At 35.5% G+C, this 20,608-nt stretch overlaps 1 protein-coding gene across 5 annotated transcripts in view; it reads left to right on the top strand.

The window, feature by feature from the left end:
• The window catches only part of LOC110442266 (brother of CDO-like), a 192,213-nt gene that overhangs the window by 150,979 nt on the left and 20,626 nt on the right, over nucleotides 1-20,608 (top strand). For all 5 annotated transcript variants that reach the window (XM_021485781.1, XM_021485780.1, XM_021485778.1 and 2 more), the window contains 3 exons: nucleotides 1,286-1,582; nucleotides 5,826-5,972; nucleotides 13,297-13,452. In XM_021485781.1, the coding sequence (XP_021341456.1) occupies nucleotides 1,286-1,582; nucleotides 5,826-5,972; nucleotides 13,297-13,452 (600 nt within the window). The remainder of the gene's footprint in view (nucleotides 1-1,285; nucleotides 1,583-5,825; nucleotides 5,973-13,296; nucleotides 13,453-20,608) is intronic.

Genomic DNA, 20,608 nt, shown 5'->3' on the forward strand with positions numbered 1-20,608 from the left:
GGGGGGACGGAGGGGTGGAAGTGGAGGGGGGATGTTTTAACAACTCCAGATGTTTTCATTGCCGACGTAGAATTGTAACATATGTTGACAGTGCCGTATGTTGTGTATACCACTGTGTTCTGTTATTAAATATTTCTTATAGGATTGGATTGGTTTAAAGTGTCACCCGGGCCAGTCCACCTGTCAAAATAGGCGGGTGCAGCTTCCTTGTGTCAGTTTGCAGCCCATTAAATCATAAACAATTTTAATTAAAAGTGTTTTACTGAATTTTGTCAAATTTATTTTTATTTCTGACATTTGTGTATGTTATTCAAACTTTTAATACACCTAATAGAATAGACTTACCTATCTAAGAAGGACAGCATTACATACTGATGTTATCTACGATATCAAATAAATTTCTTGTTTGTTTTCTTCAAGAAATCATGCGTTGATTATTTTACGATATTATACATAATATAAATGTTCACCCATTATTATGCCTAAGTATCTGATTGTAAAATACTTGTAATCTAGCTAAACGGATAAATAAGTCCATTGCCTTCCGAGATAACGAAGTAAAATGGTGGTTTGTGTTCCATTACCATTCCTGTTCTAGCGCTTCTTTCTGTAACTGTTCATGTTGCTGTGGAAATGATAAGTAGGTCTTTTCAGACAGGCATGCTGCCAATTGAAAACAATATTTTGAAAATAAAATATTTATCAAAACCAGAAAATATGAAAACTAAGTAAAATGTTCTCAGAGACTTACTGTGTATTATATTTGATAGTTGAAGTGATCGCTATATTGGTCTAGGAAATTCAAAAACAAGAACAAATGTTTTTTTTATAGATAATATAACAGAAAGTAAATAAGCATGATAAAACAATACACATTACAATATTAAACGTTCCAATGGTGTCGAGGTTTTACAATATTAAACGTTCCAATGGTGTCGAGGTTTTCCCTGTAATACACATTACAATATTAAACGTTCCAATGGTGTCGAGGTTTTCCCTGTAATACACATTACAATATTAAACGTTCCAATGGTGTCGAGGTTTTCACTGTTATATTCATTACAATGTTTTACAAAATAGATCTTAGATAAACTTTAATGAAACCTGACTTTACTGAAATCTAACTTTAATAACTTGGTACTTCCTTGATCGGTTTCTCTGGCATAAAACCTGTTTAAAATGTTTTACCTGACCAAATGATCCAGTCCCTCTCGAAGTCGTTTGTCGTTGTATATAGGTAAAAACTGCCTGTTTTGTTACTTACATCTTTTCTCTGTTATTTCAGAAATGCCGCCAATCTTTCTGGAGGAACCAGAGTCAGCTGTGATACCCAATATGGCGTCTGTGACGTTACCATGTAAAGTAACGCCATCTAGTGCTAAAGTAAGATGGCGATTCAATATGGAATTCATAGAACCAGGAAAAAACGACAGGCAAGGATTTACGTTCACAGGGACAAACTTACATATAACAAAATTCAAACATCGGCGGAATGGGATTAATCACGAAGGGATTTACGAGTGTATCGCGGAAACTCCTCAAGGATCTGTTACTAGCCGACCTGCACAATTAACAAGAGCAGGTAAGTTGCCACACAAATGCGACATTTTCACATATCAAATAAACTGTCTAATATGTTTTCTGGAAGTCTACATTCATTAGATTGTTTTGCACCTGTTCTTATTTGGCCAAGTATGTTTACATTAAGGGTGTATACTACCTTAATATCCACCTCTATTCCAAGAGAGTTCTACCCTTGGAAATTGGTCTGCGGTGGACGAGTGGTTAAGGCATCTGACATTCTGCTACCAATAGCCCTCAACTGCTGGGTAGCGGGTTCGAGACCTACATGGGGCATTCGCCAGGTACTGGCCGTAGGTCGGTGGTTTTTCTCGGCTTTCCTCCACCATCAAAACCTGACACTTCCTTGAATGACCATAGCTGTTAATAGGACGTAAAATACAAACAAACCAAAACCAAAACGGTTTATATTGAGATCGGCAGAAATGTAAACAGGAAAGTAGGTATTGGAAACACAAAAATTCCGACCAGTCAGATAATATTACTTCCTTGCTTAATGTCTTGTTATGATAATGGGATGCTGAAATATAGCAAATGGGGTTGATGGTTTTGTTTTAACTTATTCACCCCTGAACACAACATTTAGACTCTTCCAATTCAAAGGTTGGAATAGGGCATTCTGAAATTTCAGGGGTAAATGAGTTCAAGCTGCTTCACATAGAATCCTATTCTTATACGGAAATCAGCAAGCTAGATTTTTTTTGTAGAAGGAATAGTTACAAACTTTTACTGGTAAAAATCTGAGGGAAATATTTCTTAGCTAATTCATAGGCAAATGTTTGTTTTACCACTGATTTTTGATTCTAAAGAGCTCTGTAGGAAATGTTTATTACCACCGATTTTTGATTCTAAAGAGCTCTGTAGGAAATGAACAAGTCAGAAACTCTATGAATCTCATTAACAAACTTGTTTGATACAAAAAATAAAGATTTTCCAAATTATCAGCATTAGACAGACTTTGATTCTGTCTCTAACATCGAGCTGATTAATTGCTTTCAAGATACAGGAATGATGAACTAGAGAATGGCGGACCATCTACACACCATCAGACGGTTTCCTTCGCTTTAAGATTAGGTGTTGTGGTTGCAAATGCAATATTACGATGCACTCGAGAAATGTTGAATGAAGCCTCCCTCTCGCCCTGTTTCTGTGACTATTGGCTCCCCTATTTTCTCAAACTGTTTTGTTGAATATGACAAGTCGCAATTACTCTATAGGATATACAGTGTATCACAAAAGAAAAACGGATTTCGTATCGGCTAATATAATACGTCTTATCGTGAATGTAGATAAGCGTGCCTAACAAGATGGTAAACGATTAGATATTTCAGAGCTTGAGATTCTGAACTGCCAGCGATTGGCCTAGAAAACACAAGGAGTTTACATAATCAGATAATTGGTGACCTTTTGTCCCCTGTTATCCTAATAGGACTGTTCTTACGATTGAGTTGGGCTAGTCCACTATAGGATGAAGGTAGGGTAGGTTTTTAGGTGGTTCTCAATGACGGTATCAGCTACAGTGTTTATTGTTAGACAGTGTAGATTGGTGCACGGTTATTTTAGATACTTTAATGTAACGGTTAATAAAATGGCACGGTGGAAAACCTGAACGTTGTGGTAGGCTGTTGCTGTATATTAATTCATTTGTTCCTAAGGTCTCCTCCTCTATGACAATAAACAACGTTTTTATTTGTTGTAAAAACTTCTCTTCCAAAACCTTTTAAACAATAAAACCGTGTTTTTACGGATATACACTAAATCTAAAATAAATACTTAGCTTACTTTTAATAGACTTCTCGAGAGTCGAATCCTGTGTTAGATTAATACAACCTTTTACCCCTTGAGGGCAAAATGGGCAAAATGGGCAAATCTGGATCGAAGGGTAGGATTCTTAAATTTTAAAACACAAGACGTAAGTATATATTGATGAATTTGATTGGTTCATTCTTATTGATAAATTGATTTGATTGGTCCATTCTAGTTTACACAGTGAGTTGTCCAGCTGTCGTGGTGAGTTTTTTAGCGGTTACTACATAAATCTATCGGTGCACAAGGTACAGCCATCTGTGATCAGAATGTACAAATTAATGTACACCTTTGCTATCTCCCCCGGTTAGAGAGCTCGCTAAAGGGAATCTATCACTGGCAGGATTTTCCATGTCAGAGTTGAGAAGTATCTACAGGAAGTCGGGTTATCGTGGTTATAAATGATTTGGCTACATTTAGATCTCAAGTAAAATATTTACACATGATAAGAATGTGAGAGAAAAAACAACATTTGCTCATTAATATCAATGTGTATATCCGTTTTTATTGGGTAAGCGTAGAGGGTATGAAAGCGACATGTTATACCTCGGGGTGAGAAAGAGCTCCGATCAACTTGACATGTAGCCATGTTGGTTAAAAGAGCTACTTTGAAAATTGAAATTTGATATCAGAGAATTTCTGGAGATAATTTTGACCTAGAGTCTATCTAGAGTTGTCCCCCTTTCTAGGTGTACACTGTTTTTAAAGATGTGAAAGTAATGATTCGTAGAATTATGTTTAAATCTGTCAAAACATTTTACCACAAAAAATATACTTTTCATGATAAATTTTGTTTAGGTTCATTTAACCCAAAATAATTAAGGCACTCTCCACTAGCAGTATATTTGCTTAAAATTATTTTATGTTTCTCAGTAGATGAAAAAGGACAATATTTTCCAATATATATCTGAAGTCAAAATTATGCTTCTTAAGAAAAAAAATGTAGAAAGAAAAAGATCCACTGTTTGACAGTTCAGTATTAACTTTGTAGAAAACCATCAATAGATAACTGCACATTATAGTTGTTATGATCTGTTACAAGTGTCCACCTAGGCTCTGAATCAGGGTTTGATCTGTGACGAGTGGCCATCTACGGTCTGAATCATGGTTTGATCTGTGACAAGTGGCCGGCTACGGTCTGAATCAGGGTTTGATCTGTAACAAGTGTCCACCTAGGGTCTGAATCCTGAAGCATGGTTGGGTTTGTTTAAAGTATCTGCCTGGAGTTGGAGTTCTGAATCAAGGTTTGATCTGTGACAAGTGGCCTTCTACGGTCTGAATCAGGGTTTGATTTGTGACAAGTTGCCATCTACGGTCTGAATCAGGGTTAGATCTGTTACAAGTGTCCACCTAGGCTCTGAATCAGGGTTTGATCTGTGACCAGTGGCCACTTAGGGTCTGAATCAGTGTTTGAGCTGTGACAACTTGCTATCTACGTTCTGAAGCAGGGTTTGATCTGTGACAAGTGCCCACCTAGGGTCTGAATCAGGGTTTGATCTGTGACAAGTGGCCACCTACAGTCTGAATCAGGGTTTGATCTGTGACAAGTGTCCACCTAGGGTCTGAATCAGGGTTTGATCTGTGACAAGTATCCACCTAGGGTCTGAATCAGGGTTTGATCTGTGACAGGTGTCCACCTAGGTTCTGAATCAGGGTTTGATCTGTTACAAGTGTCCACCTAGGGTCTGAATCAGGGTTTGATCTGTGACAAGTATCCACCTAGGGTCCAAATCCTGAAGCATGGTTGGGTTTGTTTAAAGTATCGGCCTGGAGTTGGAGTTCTGAATCAAGGTTTGATCTGTGACAAGCCTCCACCTACATTACTGAATCAGGGCTTGATTTGTTAGAATTGTCCATCTACCTAGGGTTCCAATCTGAATCCAGGTACACTCTGCTACAAACATCCACCTAGGGTTCCAATCTTAATCCAAGTTAAATATTTTAAAAAACGTTTTATTGAACTCTTGCTATAAGTCCTTGTATATCCTTAGCGTGTGGTTATCCTAATCTGGGTTGTAAATAGTGATGTCCGTACAGATCAAAAACATAATATCAAAAAGGAAGTCGGACAATTGAGGCATCTGAACTACAATTATCAGTGACCAGGGCCTGTATTCATGAAACCGTTCTCATATACTCAGATTTTACTTCAAAAACGTCAAATTTCTTCTTCCCGTGACAGATTAATAATCAAGTCATAATTTGTTATTGATATCAAATCATTTTGGTGAGCACCATTTTCAATCTTTCGGCTTGAGTCTATGACCATGTTACTTGAGCATGAGAACGGTTTCATGAATGCGGACCCAGGTTCCGACCTTCGTCTTGCCCTCTATATTTTCCCCGTACTGTTATACAAGTAACAATCAAAGCTTGTTTTTTGTCGTTGTTTAGTCATCTTGAAAACATTATTAATCATGTTCTAATCTTTGTTTCAGTATTAAAAAAGTTTGGACCTAGAACAAATTTATCATTAAATACGACGGACGGTCATGATGTTGTGTTGCCGTGTCTGCCACCCGAAAGTCATCCGCCAGCTAACATCATTTTTGAATTCAATGGAACAATTATTTCAGGATCATCAGGTAAAAAAATGAAAGAGGAGCACATAACATACCTAATGAGGTTATGTTTGGACGTTACTTTGTCATGTACTTCCATATATGGTTGTTTGACCTTATAAGGAATTGTCTTATAATATATATATATATGCATCCATATAATGTTATATGACCTTACAAGGGAATGTGTTATAATAATCACTAAAACTACTGCTTTAATTCAATTGTATATATGTAGGAAATATATAAAACCAAATTTCAACAAAAGATGAAGTGAAGATCTTAAAATAGCAGAGGGAAGGATAACACTATTTATTTTGCTCTTGTAAGGGAGTGTTAGAACCTCCCTGAAATAATTCAAAAATATAACTCACACAGCAAATAAAAATTAAAAGTCGGCAAGATGAGATGAACATTTTAGAAGTAGGAACACTTCAGTTTGGTTTAAAACCTGGGTTATATTTATGTTTTAGGGATTCTCTGACATGAGAGTAATACATTTAAATTATAGACATATGGTAAAACTGCAATTTACAAAATATATATTCTACAATCACCTCATGTACACCTGTGCTGCTACTGAGAATGGTTTCTCATGTAACGCTCCACTAAGTGGCCGACAGTCTGGGAGTAGATTATTGAAATTAAGATATGCTACATAACTAGTCTAACAGAAGAGCCGGGAGGGGGTAATTTACTAGTTAGGGAGAACGGTGGAGAAGGATGAGGGTAGGGGGCTTTGGCAGGGAGGGCAATCTACACTAACTTCAGGTGACTCAACCCTAATGTTAGCTAATTGGTCGATGTAGGGAAGTTGCAAACCTATTTCTCGTAATTCTCAGGCAGAAACAGGATAGACTACAGAATGTTATCTTATACTTATTGAATTATTCTGATATAAGGGGAAGTAATGTTTACAGGCAGAGGTTAGCAGATAAACAGATCAGGGAAAAAAGAATCTTCAACATACAAAAATGGGAAGATTCAAGGATGGAGAATCTTCAAGAATAAAATGGGAAGATTTGAAAATGAAGATTTATGAAATGTTGATATTTAAAGATGGAGAACTTTGAAGCGTGAAAGTGTAAATATTGAAACAAGGAGAAAATGGAAGGATGCATAAACAGGACAGCTGTCAAAGTGGGCAAAAACAAACATATATGCTTAGATTTGAGGGGATAATATTGTACCAATATCTTTGTGAGTATTTAATTAGCATGGTGATATGAAACATTTTAATATGGTGATGACATAGACAAATATTAGAATGGGATAGATCTGGAGGTGGAGAGGAACCAAAGTAGTAAAAGACTTTTTAAGTTAAAGAACAAACGGAAATGTGAAAACCTACTAAATAAACCAATGTTATCATCTTAGACATTTGATTCACGTGTCTGCCTATATATACCTATATATACCAGACCATGTTCAGTGGGTCGATTTATAAACAAAACTTGTAAGAAGTTTCCCCTAACACAACCGATACGCGGCCATATTAAGGGGATATAAGTGATAATAAGAGTGAAACACATGTTTTGGCAGCAATGTAGCCTCAGACTTGGTACACAAGGTTTTTTTTAGCTGCTTTTTTTTCTTTTTCCTTCGACAATAAATTAGATTCCACAGGAAAAGAAGTCGTTTACTGTTTCCATTTTCTAAAGAGTTTTTGACAGTTCTGATATGGCTAGGGCTATATCCTACACCCCCTCCCTTCGCTAATGGATCTAGTTTCTGAGGTTGGGATTGTGAGATGGAGAGCCTGGAGATCTCTCGTGTTGTGGATGTGTATCTGTATACTGGAGTAGGCTGCAAGCTGTCCTAGACTGCACTGATCCGGGCTGTTATCACAGGCTTGGGGCTAGCCATGTAGAGAAATCACAGCACACAACAGTGGCTAGAAGTTTCTTCAAATCCACAGCCATGGCGAATGTATTGTGATACGTGATTATCAACAGATATAAAACGCTTTTTTTTAGCTTTTTGAAATTTCTCAATTGCAGTCTGTTTGTGCTCTGAGTTTGGGAGGAATTATCTGAACTTTTGACCTCAAGAATAGTTTGTGTTTCAAATCGCTTAGGTTTAAAGTGTGTTTTGCTAATCAAGAAATAAAAACAACATGTTCCCAGATGGTGCGATGGGTTTCCACTCAGTGTGTTCCTGTCTGTGGAATTTGATCACGGCTTCAGCAATTAACAGAAGGAAACTTTTGAATATTCAGGGGAGACAACTTATTATCAAATTTGTCACTTATTACTGTTTCCTTTTTCATAAAAGTTCTTTGATAATTTGATTATTTATGATTTTACATCTTCACTATGATTTGACATATTTACTAAGATTTTTACATCTTCGGAAAAGCTATAAAGTCATATGACGATGACGTACATGAATAATTGACCATTTAAAGTTTAATCTCGCTGAAATGTCATAACTCTGACATGTTAACTTAACAACTCATCTAATGACTTTATTCTGAAAAAATATATTGACAGATGTTTTAGCATAAAGAAGTAAAAAATAAATTAAATAAGTATGTTTATATCTGTCTAGTGGTCCTTCTACTGCTTCTAGATTTAACTCATTCACCTCTGAAATTTCATAATGAACTATTCCAAACTTTGAATTGGAAGAGTTCAAATGTGTCTTCAGAGGTGAATGAGGTCAAGGAAAAAGGATATAGAACTACAACTTAAAAAGAACAATCCGACTCCAAAAAAAATAAATATGTGGTCTAAAATTGTTGTAGCATCTTAATTATGACAGACAGAACAATTGTTAAGAATAAACTTAAACAAATATTTTAATAAAGCCTTATAATTGCTTCAGAAAGACTAAAGCATCAAAGCTAATATTATAAAACTGGAATCCCTAAACTTTAGAGAAATACATGCTTATGTTGATGATACAACTGTTTTAAACTGTTGATGATACAACTGTTTTTAACCCTTTCACCCTATGTAACTTGAGTAGACTCTACTATGCTTTGATATGGATGAGTCCATTATGGTCCACAGTGGTGAAATAGGGCAAAGATCTTGGGACTTAATCATTTTTACAAAAAATTAAGATGAAGGAAAGGTTCAATTTTCTGGACAGCACAGGCCGTTTATAATGAATCTCAGGACGGGAGTGTATTATCTTTATGGAAAAAAGTACGGGGATGGGGGAATGTTATTCTGTTGATGGCCTAATTGTTTTGGACATTTCCGAACAGTAGCCTACTATCACTATTACACTAAGTGGGGCGGAATACAATCCTATGTGACCTTATAATTGTCTGGAACGTCCGCGACATTTGGCCACTAGCTGTGAAATACTGACTGGGACTTAGAGCCGTGTTAACAAAGGTGGTAGGGGTTTATTTTTAAACCATTCTTATAAAAAAACATCACAACACCATCTGTGAATCTGAGTCATGGCCGTTAAAAAAAAAAAAACTATTTCTGGATTTTTACTTGAATCCTTCCAATTTGACGAGACGGTCATTAAGGAATTCTTGGTGTTGTTATCAAGTGTGTTTCCTAGTTTTATTGGGGTTTTGTTTTCATTTGGAGTGTTTTAATTCATCAACTCATTAGAGATTGGTTTTACTTACTTTTCATGTGACATCACTATTACTTTGTTAAGTTGAACATTTAAACCTGAACCTTCGATAAACTTGGAAAGATATTCTTGAGGATTTAGGTTGGAAATTAACTAAGGTTATCATTTGTGAACAATACAAATGTTTGGTACTCTTTTAAAAGGTCTTACTTGGGGTTATTTTGCCTTATTTCTTGCTGAATAATAAACAACAGATAATTTCTTCCAAAGGAAAAAAGATTAAAAAAATTTATAACAAATGTCAATCTAATTCGCAATATTCCGGCCTCCTGTTAAATATTTACCCAAAACCATGACTAGAGAAAAATACCTGATACACATATCTATATTTCTTAAAACATTTCTCATATAGAAATTTTTAGCTTGTACATGAAATAGATATAGTAGACTATCACGGCACAAAATAGATATAAAACATCGTCTGTAGCAACAGAAACAAGGCCGCGTAGCTAGAAGTGTGTAACTGGTACGTATCATGTCGTCCCGAGACTGTCGATAGTGATCAAAAATATTTCTCCTGAAATTCTAGTGTGATGATTTCCGGTCGAGCAATTCACAACTCTGCATGTGTCTAGTTTTCATAAGAAATAGAAAATCCATAGAACATGATAGTTGGTGGGAGCTTGTCCAACGGAAATACCAATGAGTACAAATATCCACGAGTACAAGTATCCACGAGTACAAGTATCCACGAGTATGTACTACATACAGCACATTGTACTGTAGCTAGAATGTGGAGCCCTTTGTAATCAGGATAGGGCAGCTAAAGCTAAAACATAAAAAAGCTCAGAAAATATATTAGTGAATTTCCAAAAAGATATAGAGCTAAATTTGTATGTTCATTTTACAGGGGTTCAAAGCAGTCACAAGGAAAACAAAACAAAAACTTTGTACATTTTCTGATATTTCTCAAAAAAAAATCATATTTTGAAAAGTGTTTAAATAGATTTTAAACAGCTGGAACCTAAATTTAAAAAAAGAATAATGTTTATTTTCTTCCAATAAAGGTATATCTGGTATAAGTATGTAAATATGTGAAACATTTATATACATAAACATTGAAGGTCATATGATGAAGCAAAAAACAACCTCAAATATGGTCACAGTGTCACTCATTAAAATATTTTGAAAAGAATTGTTTTGTTATTAAATAAATTGACAATGCTAGGAATGAATAATATCGTATATCATACAGGTTTTTAATTGAGAAACGATGTTCATTAAATGAAATCAAACCCTGGGACAGTTCTAGTGTGATCTCATTAGTAACTAAGGTTACTGGGCATCAATGGTTTTCAGGTAGAGAGTAATTTGGTAGGTGCTAGTGGAAGGAAAGCCATTTAAGAGTTGAGGACAAAGAGACGGGTTTTACTCACCGTTGGACTACAAGAGCCGATAGCTGTATATCTGTGTAGTAATGGGATTTCTTTTTAAACATTTGATGGATATTTGTCTGACGATATATTTGGGAAAACGATTTAAATTTACACCACATTGAATCGAGCTAAGGAGCACAATGTAAGTCCCCTTGCCTCTAATGTGAGCGCTGGTGGAATCACAGGTCGAACGGTTTGAAAATCCATTAAAATTTAAAGAAAATGTTAAAAAAACTTGTCGATTGCTGTTCTTCTTTCCTCTTTACAAACCTTACAAACTTAACTCATGCCATCAGGTGATCTTAAACAATCGTCTCAGCCATTTACTTAGATTAACTCGGTATAGGTTTTCAAATCCGAGACAAATTTGAAATATTGTTAGGACCGGGACATTAATATTCTAAGGTTTAATGGCTTAAGTCACACAGGCACTGCCTGATCACATGACTGGCCACAGATTGTGTTTCAAAAATTATTTCAAAAATGAACATATCCTTGTCTGAGGCATACAGCCCATGTCAAAGAAACTGTCTCGTGTATTAAAAATGATATCTGGCAGGTGACCTTTAAAAGATGAATTTTATATGACCCCAAATTTTAAATATTATCCCAAACAATGTTTTTGTCTGATGTTGTTAACAACCTGTAGGAGGGGCTATTGTATATATACTGTTTATGTAAAGTTACATTTTGTTTGTTTACACGCCTTAAACATTTCTGTGTTTCGTTTAAAGATAATTTTTGATATCTAAATATATTCTTCTTGGATTAATGGACGATATGAAGTTACATTTCTGATATGAAGTGACATTTCTGACCGCAACAAAATCATTGTTTATGTTGGTTTTGTTTGTTCATTTTATATGCTTTGCACAAAAACAGGACTGGCATTATTAGTTTTGTAGCTAATGTACTACAGTGTTCATGATTCCCCAAAAACTGGTTTGTTTCCTGATCCCGTACCGGATCCCGTACCGGATACCGTACCTCCCGTACCGGATACCGTACCGGATACCGTAGATACCGGATACCGTACCGGATACCGTACCTCCCGTACCGGAGACCGTACCGGATACCGTACCCTAATTCTTTTAGAGAAGTAACAGGAAACATGTTGATTAAAAACGTCCAAACATAACGTGTCATTACCTCAACAACAAACTATTGACATGGTTTCCCTAGCTGTTAAAGATATCAACTAAATAGAACATCAGGACTGTGTATAGTTAATACTGGATGTTACCAATGATAAGCCCTATCCAGTAATAAGCCCACCCCCTGAAAAATTGACAAGAGTAATGCCACCTTTTGGGGGATAAGTCCAATTATATAAATGGTTAAACTCACCCTCAGTACCCATATCTACAGTATTTTAGGAATTTTGTACCGGTAAATTCATCACAATATTTGTTTTCAAACTTTGCAGTCATGCAAGAGAAATTAATCTAAACTTAAGTGTATTTTTCACTTCTCTCCTTATTCTTTCGTGAGTTCTCTCCCCTTCTGATACAAGTCCACGTACATGTGGTAAAAGTCAGATTTAGGAAATTTCTTATTTAATATGGGTCAGTGTTTTGGCGGATAAATAAAAAAAAAATGTCAGGTATTTATTGGTAGTATGGATCACAATTTAGTAGAATTTCTCCAGAGACTAAAAAAATTGTGATGTACGGCATGAGAGAAAGTGAACTTGGGCCAGTGTTTTTTCTCCGTGAATTAGACGTTATTGCAGGCAGTAATAAGAAATTTTCATTGGTAATATAAATGTTTTGTGTGGTTGTAAGCTCTGGTTTAGTGTTGAGGCTGATACCGGAAGGCGACAAGCCGTGATAAAACTAGTGATTTGTGGGACACTTAATGCCGGTCATTAATGTTCATTAATACAATACACATGTTGGATGTTTACTACACGACCTTCACTTTCCATCTTTAAACTGATCGCCTGTTTTACACGGCAGCAGAAAACCTGGTAAAGTCATTAATTTTCGACTGTACAACATGTATTTATACAACTTTGAAGTTTGGGTAACCCTATAGGCTTAAGGAGATCTATAAATTTAAAAACGAAAGGTATTAATCAGGAATCAGCTTATTAAAATATCGCTATGACAACCCGAGGCACACCCATAATTACACAGTATAAATCTGTTTGACTGATTTTGTTCCGACATATTTTCACAAAGAATGTTTTTGTGAATACATATAATACTGTACAGTATTACAACAGGACAGTTTATGACGTAACATTTACTGCTGTACAGTATTACAACAGGACAGTTTATGACGCAACATTTACTGCTGTAAAAACAGATCTGCACTCAAGACAAAATGACATGAAGCTTTAACATTTTATAATTTTTTATTTTCAGATCATTACCGGATTTTATCATCAGGGGGGTTACAAATCACCAATACATCTAAATCGGACCAGGGCCAGTATCACTGTATCGCCATTAATCCATTCACCAATCAAAACAGAACCGCGGATCATGTGATCAACCTCAATGTCAGAACTTCATCTGCAGGTAAGTTCCTTAGTTACTGTTACCGATGTAAACAAACGCTGGACTGACAGCTTAACTCAGGCAAGTTCCTTAGTTACTGTTACCGATGTAAACAAAGTCAACTCTGGTCTGACAGCTTAACTCATTCACCTCTACAGTTTTAAACTGGACTAGCCCAGTCTTTGATTTGGTAAGGTTCAAATGTGACTTTAGGGGTGAATGGGTTAATTACACATAACCTCAGATTAAGGAAATATTTAGGCTAGATGAAACCCCCTGGAATGGTTTCTGTCCTCCAGGAATTCTGAGGTCCCAAACGATCCCTCTAGGAATCCCCCAGTCCACCGTGGATCAGTCCTCCAGGATCTCTGAGGTCCCAAACGATCCCTCTAGGAATCCCCCAGTCCACCGTGGATCAGTCCTCCAGGTACTCTGAGGTCCCAAACGGTCCCTCTAGGAATCCCCCAGTTCACCGTGGATCAGTCCTCCAGGATCTCTGAGGTCCCAAACGGTCCCTCTAGGAATCCCCCAGTACACCGTGGATCAGTCCTCCCGGATCTCTGAGGTCCCAAACGGTCCCTCTAGGAATACCCCAGTACACCGTGGATCAGTCCTCCAGGAACTCTGAGGTCCCAAACGATCCCTCTAGGAATCCCCCAGTACACCGTGGATCAGTACTCCAGGAACTCTGAGGGCCCAAACGGTCCCTCTAGGAATCCCCCAGTACCCCGTGGATCAGTCCTCCAGGATCTCTGAGGTCCCAAACGATCCCTCTAGGAATCCCCCAGTCCACCGTGATCAGTCCTCCAGGAACTCTGAGGTCCCAAATGGTCCCTCTAGGAATCCCCTATCCACCGTGGATCAGTCCTCCAGGAACTCTGAGGTCCCAAACGATCCCTCTAGGAACCCCCCAGTACACCGTGGATCAGTCCTCCAGGAACTCTGAGGTCCCAAACGGTCCCTCTAGGAATCCCCCAGTCCACCGTGGATCAGCACTATCAGTTCCTTTTGAGAAAATCCTGTCAAACTTTAGAGACTGTGAGGAATGGGCTTGTGAAAGCCTGTTGTCATAAACAGTTGCTGTTCCTATTCAAATTGAAGGTTTTATATATCAAATGTTATTTGAAAAAAAAGGATTTTCTTTAAATTCAAATTTACCTTTATTTCCCTGTTCATCATCTAGATATGATTATTCCAAACCAGGAAATTTATAGGTCAAATGTTTCCCAAATAGTTTTCAGTTTTCTGTGAAGAACATAATGATATAAATAACATCTGAATTTAGCAACACAACTGGTAAATGCTGGGGATTACGGTTATCCTAGGATGGTGGCAGCTCTGTATGGTACGATAAGCTTCTTGTACAAACATATTTATAATCTGTCAAAATGTCATCAGCAAGTTTAAAATGGAAACCAGTTTGTGCAAAACTACCATCGAATGGGGACCGTCCATTTCTATCTGTTTATTACAATATTCAGCAACAAATGGCTTTAGAATTTTTAACAAACAGCTGCACCGAAAATTGACACGAACTTTATGTACAGAATGTACCTAACTTTATGTACAGAATGTATCGTATTGAAAACAATCTCACACCTATGGGAACGCAGTGTGTGCTACGGTAGCATGAGTCTACTCTCCAAATGGGAAAATGAAAATTTGACCTAATAAATTACATATAGGGATACATAACTTGGTAGGGACCACCAGGATAGGCACTCTCTGATAGGCTGGGCGCTTTTTATTTATGAAAAATTGGAGGAATATTTTTAAAGGGTGCTGGCCCTGGATGTCATACAATGAATGGAGCTGACAGTAACTCATTGATTTATGAACTGAGAAACACACAGAAGAATTTTCTACCTTCTCCATATTTTATATCAGCTATACAAAGGTGGGGCTATTTTTTAAAGTCAAAAGTTCTTACAGGATGATGGGTATAAAAATATTTCTATGTAAACAAAAATAACTTACAGGAAGGGTATAAAGATATTTCTATGTAAACAAAAATAACTTACAGGAAGGGTATAAAGATATTTCTATGTAAACAAAAATAACTTTTCCGACATTTTTGAGAAACAAGATTTGATTTACAAGTCAACTGAATGTTGAAGTTACAAACCTGCAATGAAACATATTGATAGGAAAACTCAAACTTCTGTAATCAGCTGTTTCCTAGGTAACTAGTGGCATAGTGGTTGGCTCGTCCGTCCTCTGACTAAGTGGTCAACAGTTTCTCTTCCCCCGTGGTCTATTTCACAAGTTAGTCTCATTTAGATTGTTTGATTGCTCGAGATAAACTCATTTTGTATATAGTTTTGATCATCTTTGGATTGACAGGGATTTTATACTACGCCAGGTATACAACTGTTTGTCCTGTCAATGTTAGGAGAACTGAACCAACCGTCATTGTACCAGTCAAATCTTAAACTATTCAGATATCTAAAGCAACGGGTTCGTCACATACATGTCGCCATGGTCACAAAATCATCATTGGCAGTTTCATTTTTACGGCAGCAATATCAATGAAATTAATTTGCCAGATTTGTATGAAATCATTCAACATTAAAGTCACAAAATATTACCATAAATGTCACAGACATTGGCATGACTGTTTTACACAGGTGAAAAGCCCTGTTAGTACAGACAAGAAACGTAAAATTTAAAATAGAAGTTGTGTTAAAAACTAGGTTTATAATGGCTCCTGACTTACTTACTTATAGTTAACTTATTAAAAAAAAGACCCAAAAGAAGAATGATAAAACTGTTGAGTAAGACCTTTCAGATATCTGGGGTTTTAAATGGTGAGAGGTTCGGCCATATCTTTTCGTCTCGCATAACCCGGGCACAGGTAACAACAAAGCGCCATACGATTTCGTCGACATATTCTACATTTGCGTCCTTTGTGTTGCGACTTGATAACAACTGTTTAGGCTAAGAGAAGGGTTTTTGTATTCACATTGGTGTCACCATGTGAAACTGATACAGAGGCCATTGTCATGTACTCAACCTGTTCTCCATAGTCAGCTATCCGTAAACAAGAAAAAATACACAGGTACGAAAAACACAGGCACACAAATACTAGGAGTAAGACAGGTACACCTGATCATAGTCAGTAGTTATCATGACACAGGTAGTCAATATTTTATTACATAGGTAAGTAATAGGTAATCACGACACAGGTACAAATAACTATATAAGTAAAAAGAGTATTCAGGTATGCCGTTTAATTTACACAGGTATGCAAAATGTTATTGTAACGAAAGACAATAGGACGATTTTAAAATACATTGTTCTGGAAGTGCATGCAATTTGCCAAGTAATGGCCTTAATGTCAATCAGATATTCTGTCTTATTAAGGGATTAAGATTAAAGTGGAAGACAAGGTGTAATTAAATGTATGGTCTGGATGGGTGTATTTTAACTCTAAGTAGGTGTGATTGTTCATCTCGTCCGCCAGCTCGTACGGGATTCTGGAAATAAGTCGGCTATGTATCAGTTTATGTGTGAAATTAATTTGACCAATATAAGTGAATTGATGTTTGGTACCAATAGGTCAAATAAAGTCATTAACATAAATCTAATGAGCTTGGGGACACTTCCTCCATTCTGATTGGCTGTTCATCAGGGGAGTTAAATTAATCTAATTATACTTATATTAACTAGTGCACTGTGATTCCTGTGCATCTCCGACAAGTTGTTCATAAAACAATTTAGCACCACACCTATATATAATACTTAGGAATACAAAGATTCAATTTTATATTGAGTGGTACAATTTTTTGGCTTTTCCTAATTTGTTAAAAAATTACTGAGACAGGATTACTGCAAATGTGTATATATTTACACTCTCTGATAGTAATCGTTTTGTTTGAGTTTTAATTTTAATGATTAAGAAATTTCGATATTTCCTAATTGCTCTAGGGGTGGATGCTGCATTACGTCCAAATATGTGTCATTGATTAAAGAATTCCATGAAATGAAATCTTTTGACGTTTTACATATCCAAATAAATTTTGTCTCAATAACACTGACAACATTTGAGGGATACAAAAGAATACAAGAATAAAACAGAAATATCAGAAATCATCAGAAAAAAATAAGGGAAGGTAACTCTCAATATAAATCACAGATATTATTTCTCTGGTAGCATGTTTTCTTATAATTTGTTAAATTAGTGAAAATCAATTACAATTAATATCAGTCATTTTTTTTTTTTGATTTAAATAAAAAAATCAAACTTACCTCCAACCCATTCCCAAGAACATACAAAATTACGGTTGACATATTGAATACACTGCAGTTATTTAGTCTAATTTAAACAGTTGTTGAAAAAGAAATTTAAGAATGTTACTGTACGTGTAATCAGTTAAGTCTTGCTTCTAAATGAATGTGTCATATTTTTATTCAACAGAGCAACTGTGTATTAATTACGGAGACATTTTTTCCATCCATGTTTCACATATTTTAAGCAGACTGAAAGAAATATGGCTTTATTAAATTTTGGTTACAAAAGTTATACCTCAACATAGGACAAATACTGTGATTTATAATGACCTTATAATCACCGAAATATTATATTACATAATTTCCAATGAAAACAAATCTGTGTTCTGTCGACAGTGAAGTATACAGGGGGAGTCTGATTACAAACTTGGTGCAGGTGCAAACAATATAATCGCGTGTTTCCTACTATCAAGCCGCAGTCTTAACAGGCCGCCATTCTTAAGTCTTCCAGCAAAATAAATATGATGTGTATTAAAATAATTTTGGCAGGTTATGACATCAAGCGATATGCTTGATCTTACAACTTTTCCTTTGGCAAACTTGTTTGAAATCTAATTTCTGGACGAAGTTAAAACAAAATTTAAATACTTTGTCGACTTATATGTCACTGCTCAACTTGTATCATTGGTGTTCGACTTTCCTCCACTCATTTACGCTTCAAGGACTTTATAAAACAAAATCTTTAAAATAAAAAAACATGTCCATTTTGACAGATTATAATCCCCTTGTGGAACTGTTGATAAAGTATTTTATAGTCAGCATTGTTTAACCCTTTCACCACTGCAGACCATAATGGACTCATCCAGATCAATGCATGGAAGAGTTTACTAAAGTTACATAGGGGTGAAAGGGTTAGCGTCCTACCCAGATCTTGTAATACGATATGGGAATATGTACAAAGTGTGAATGAGTCAGTCACTGGTTCTGTTACAGAAGAAATATATCTCACACATTTCATGTCGACATGTAATATTCTTTCCTAACATTTAACCTTAGCATGAAGAAAAAAATGATTTTGACTACATATGGTATATATATCCATTCAAACATGATAAAAACAGATTCATTTAGTCACAGGACTTTTTCAAAAGTTGCTTGCTTGAGCGGTCTTACAATTGTTTTTATATTTCTTTAAACATTTTAATTTTGTAAGAGTTTCGAATAGAAGAACCTCACTAAAACAAACACTTCTTAATTCATTTCATATATCATATAAAATAAAAACAATTTAAATCTTCATCATCAATCGTCATTTTGACTTCATGTCTTAAGTCATCAAATCAGCATCACTATTTCATAACGTCATATCATCCTATTTCATAACGTCATATCATCCTATTTCTGACATGTTTGTTACATTCTTTGTTTATTAATTATACAAAATATTACAACATAGTTGTATTCACTCGGTAAAATACAACAGATACTGATATATCATACATGGTAAAATACAACAGATACTGATATATCATACACAGTAAAATACAACAGATACTGATATATCATACACGGTAAAATACAACAGATACTGATATATCATACACGGTAAAATACAACAGATACTGATATATCATACACGGTAAAATACAACAGATACTGATATATCATACACGGTAAAATACAACAGATACTGATATATCATACACGGTAAAATACAACAGATACTGATATATCATACACGGTAAAATACAACAGATACTGATATATCATACACGGTAAAATACAACAGATACTGATATATCATACACGGTAAAATACAACAGATACTGATATATCATACACGGTAAAATACAACAGATACTGATATATCATACACGGTAAAATACAACAGATACTGATATATCATACACGGTAAAATACAACAGATACTGATATATCATACACGGTAAAATACAACAGATACTGATATATCATACACGGTAAAATACAACAGATACTGATATATCATACACGGTAAAATACAACAGATACTGATATATCATACACGGTAAAATACAACAGATACTGATATATCATACACGGTAAAATACAACAGATACTGATATATCATACACGGTAAAATACAACAGATACTGATATATCATACACGGTAAAATACAACAGATACTGATATATCATACACGGTAAAATACAACAGATACTGATATATCATACACGGTAAAATACAACAGATACTGATATATCATACACGGTAAAATACAACAGATACTGATATATCATACACGGTAAAATACAACAGATACTGATATATCATACACGGTAAAATACAACAGATACTGATATATCATACACGGTAAAATACAACAGATACTGATATATCATACACGGTAAAATACAACAGATACTGATATATCATACACGGTAAAATACAACAGATACTGATATATCATACACGGTAAAATACAACAGATACTGATATATCATACACGGTAAAATACAACATATACTGATGTATCATACACGGTAAAATACAACAGATACTGATATATCATACACGCTACATAAATATGGTGATTAAATGGATAGAGCATCACTTTGCCTGTATACAAAGGGAGGTAATCATGTTTTTGTTGTTCAAATGGTGTCAAGACAATGATGATTAACTTCATCAGTTGACCTCTCTTAATAGGGTCAATAATTAACAGACAGGTGAGAGAATGGACGTTTTGAACATGCAGGTATTGTCCTGTCCTTCGTAGACACTTTATAAGTCAAACGGGTGAATTCACCGAACAAGGCAGGCAATACTCACAGAAAGCTGAAATCATTAATTAAAGATAAAAAACAAACATTACCTAAGTTTATAAGTATGTTTTTATTTTCATTGAAGAATTATGATCTGCGTGAAATTAACATGATTTAAAGAATTAAATGTTTTTGTTTTCTT

This window comes from Mizuhopecten yessoensis, unplaced genomic scaffold (assembly GCF_002113885.1).
Source record: "Mizuhopecten yessoensis strain PY_sf001 unplaced genomic scaffold, ASM211388v2 scaffold716241, whole genome shotgun sequence".
NCBI classification, from domain to species: Eukaryota; Metazoa; Mollusca; class Bivalvia; order Pectinida; family Pectinidae; genus Mizuhopecten; species Mizuhopecten yessoensis.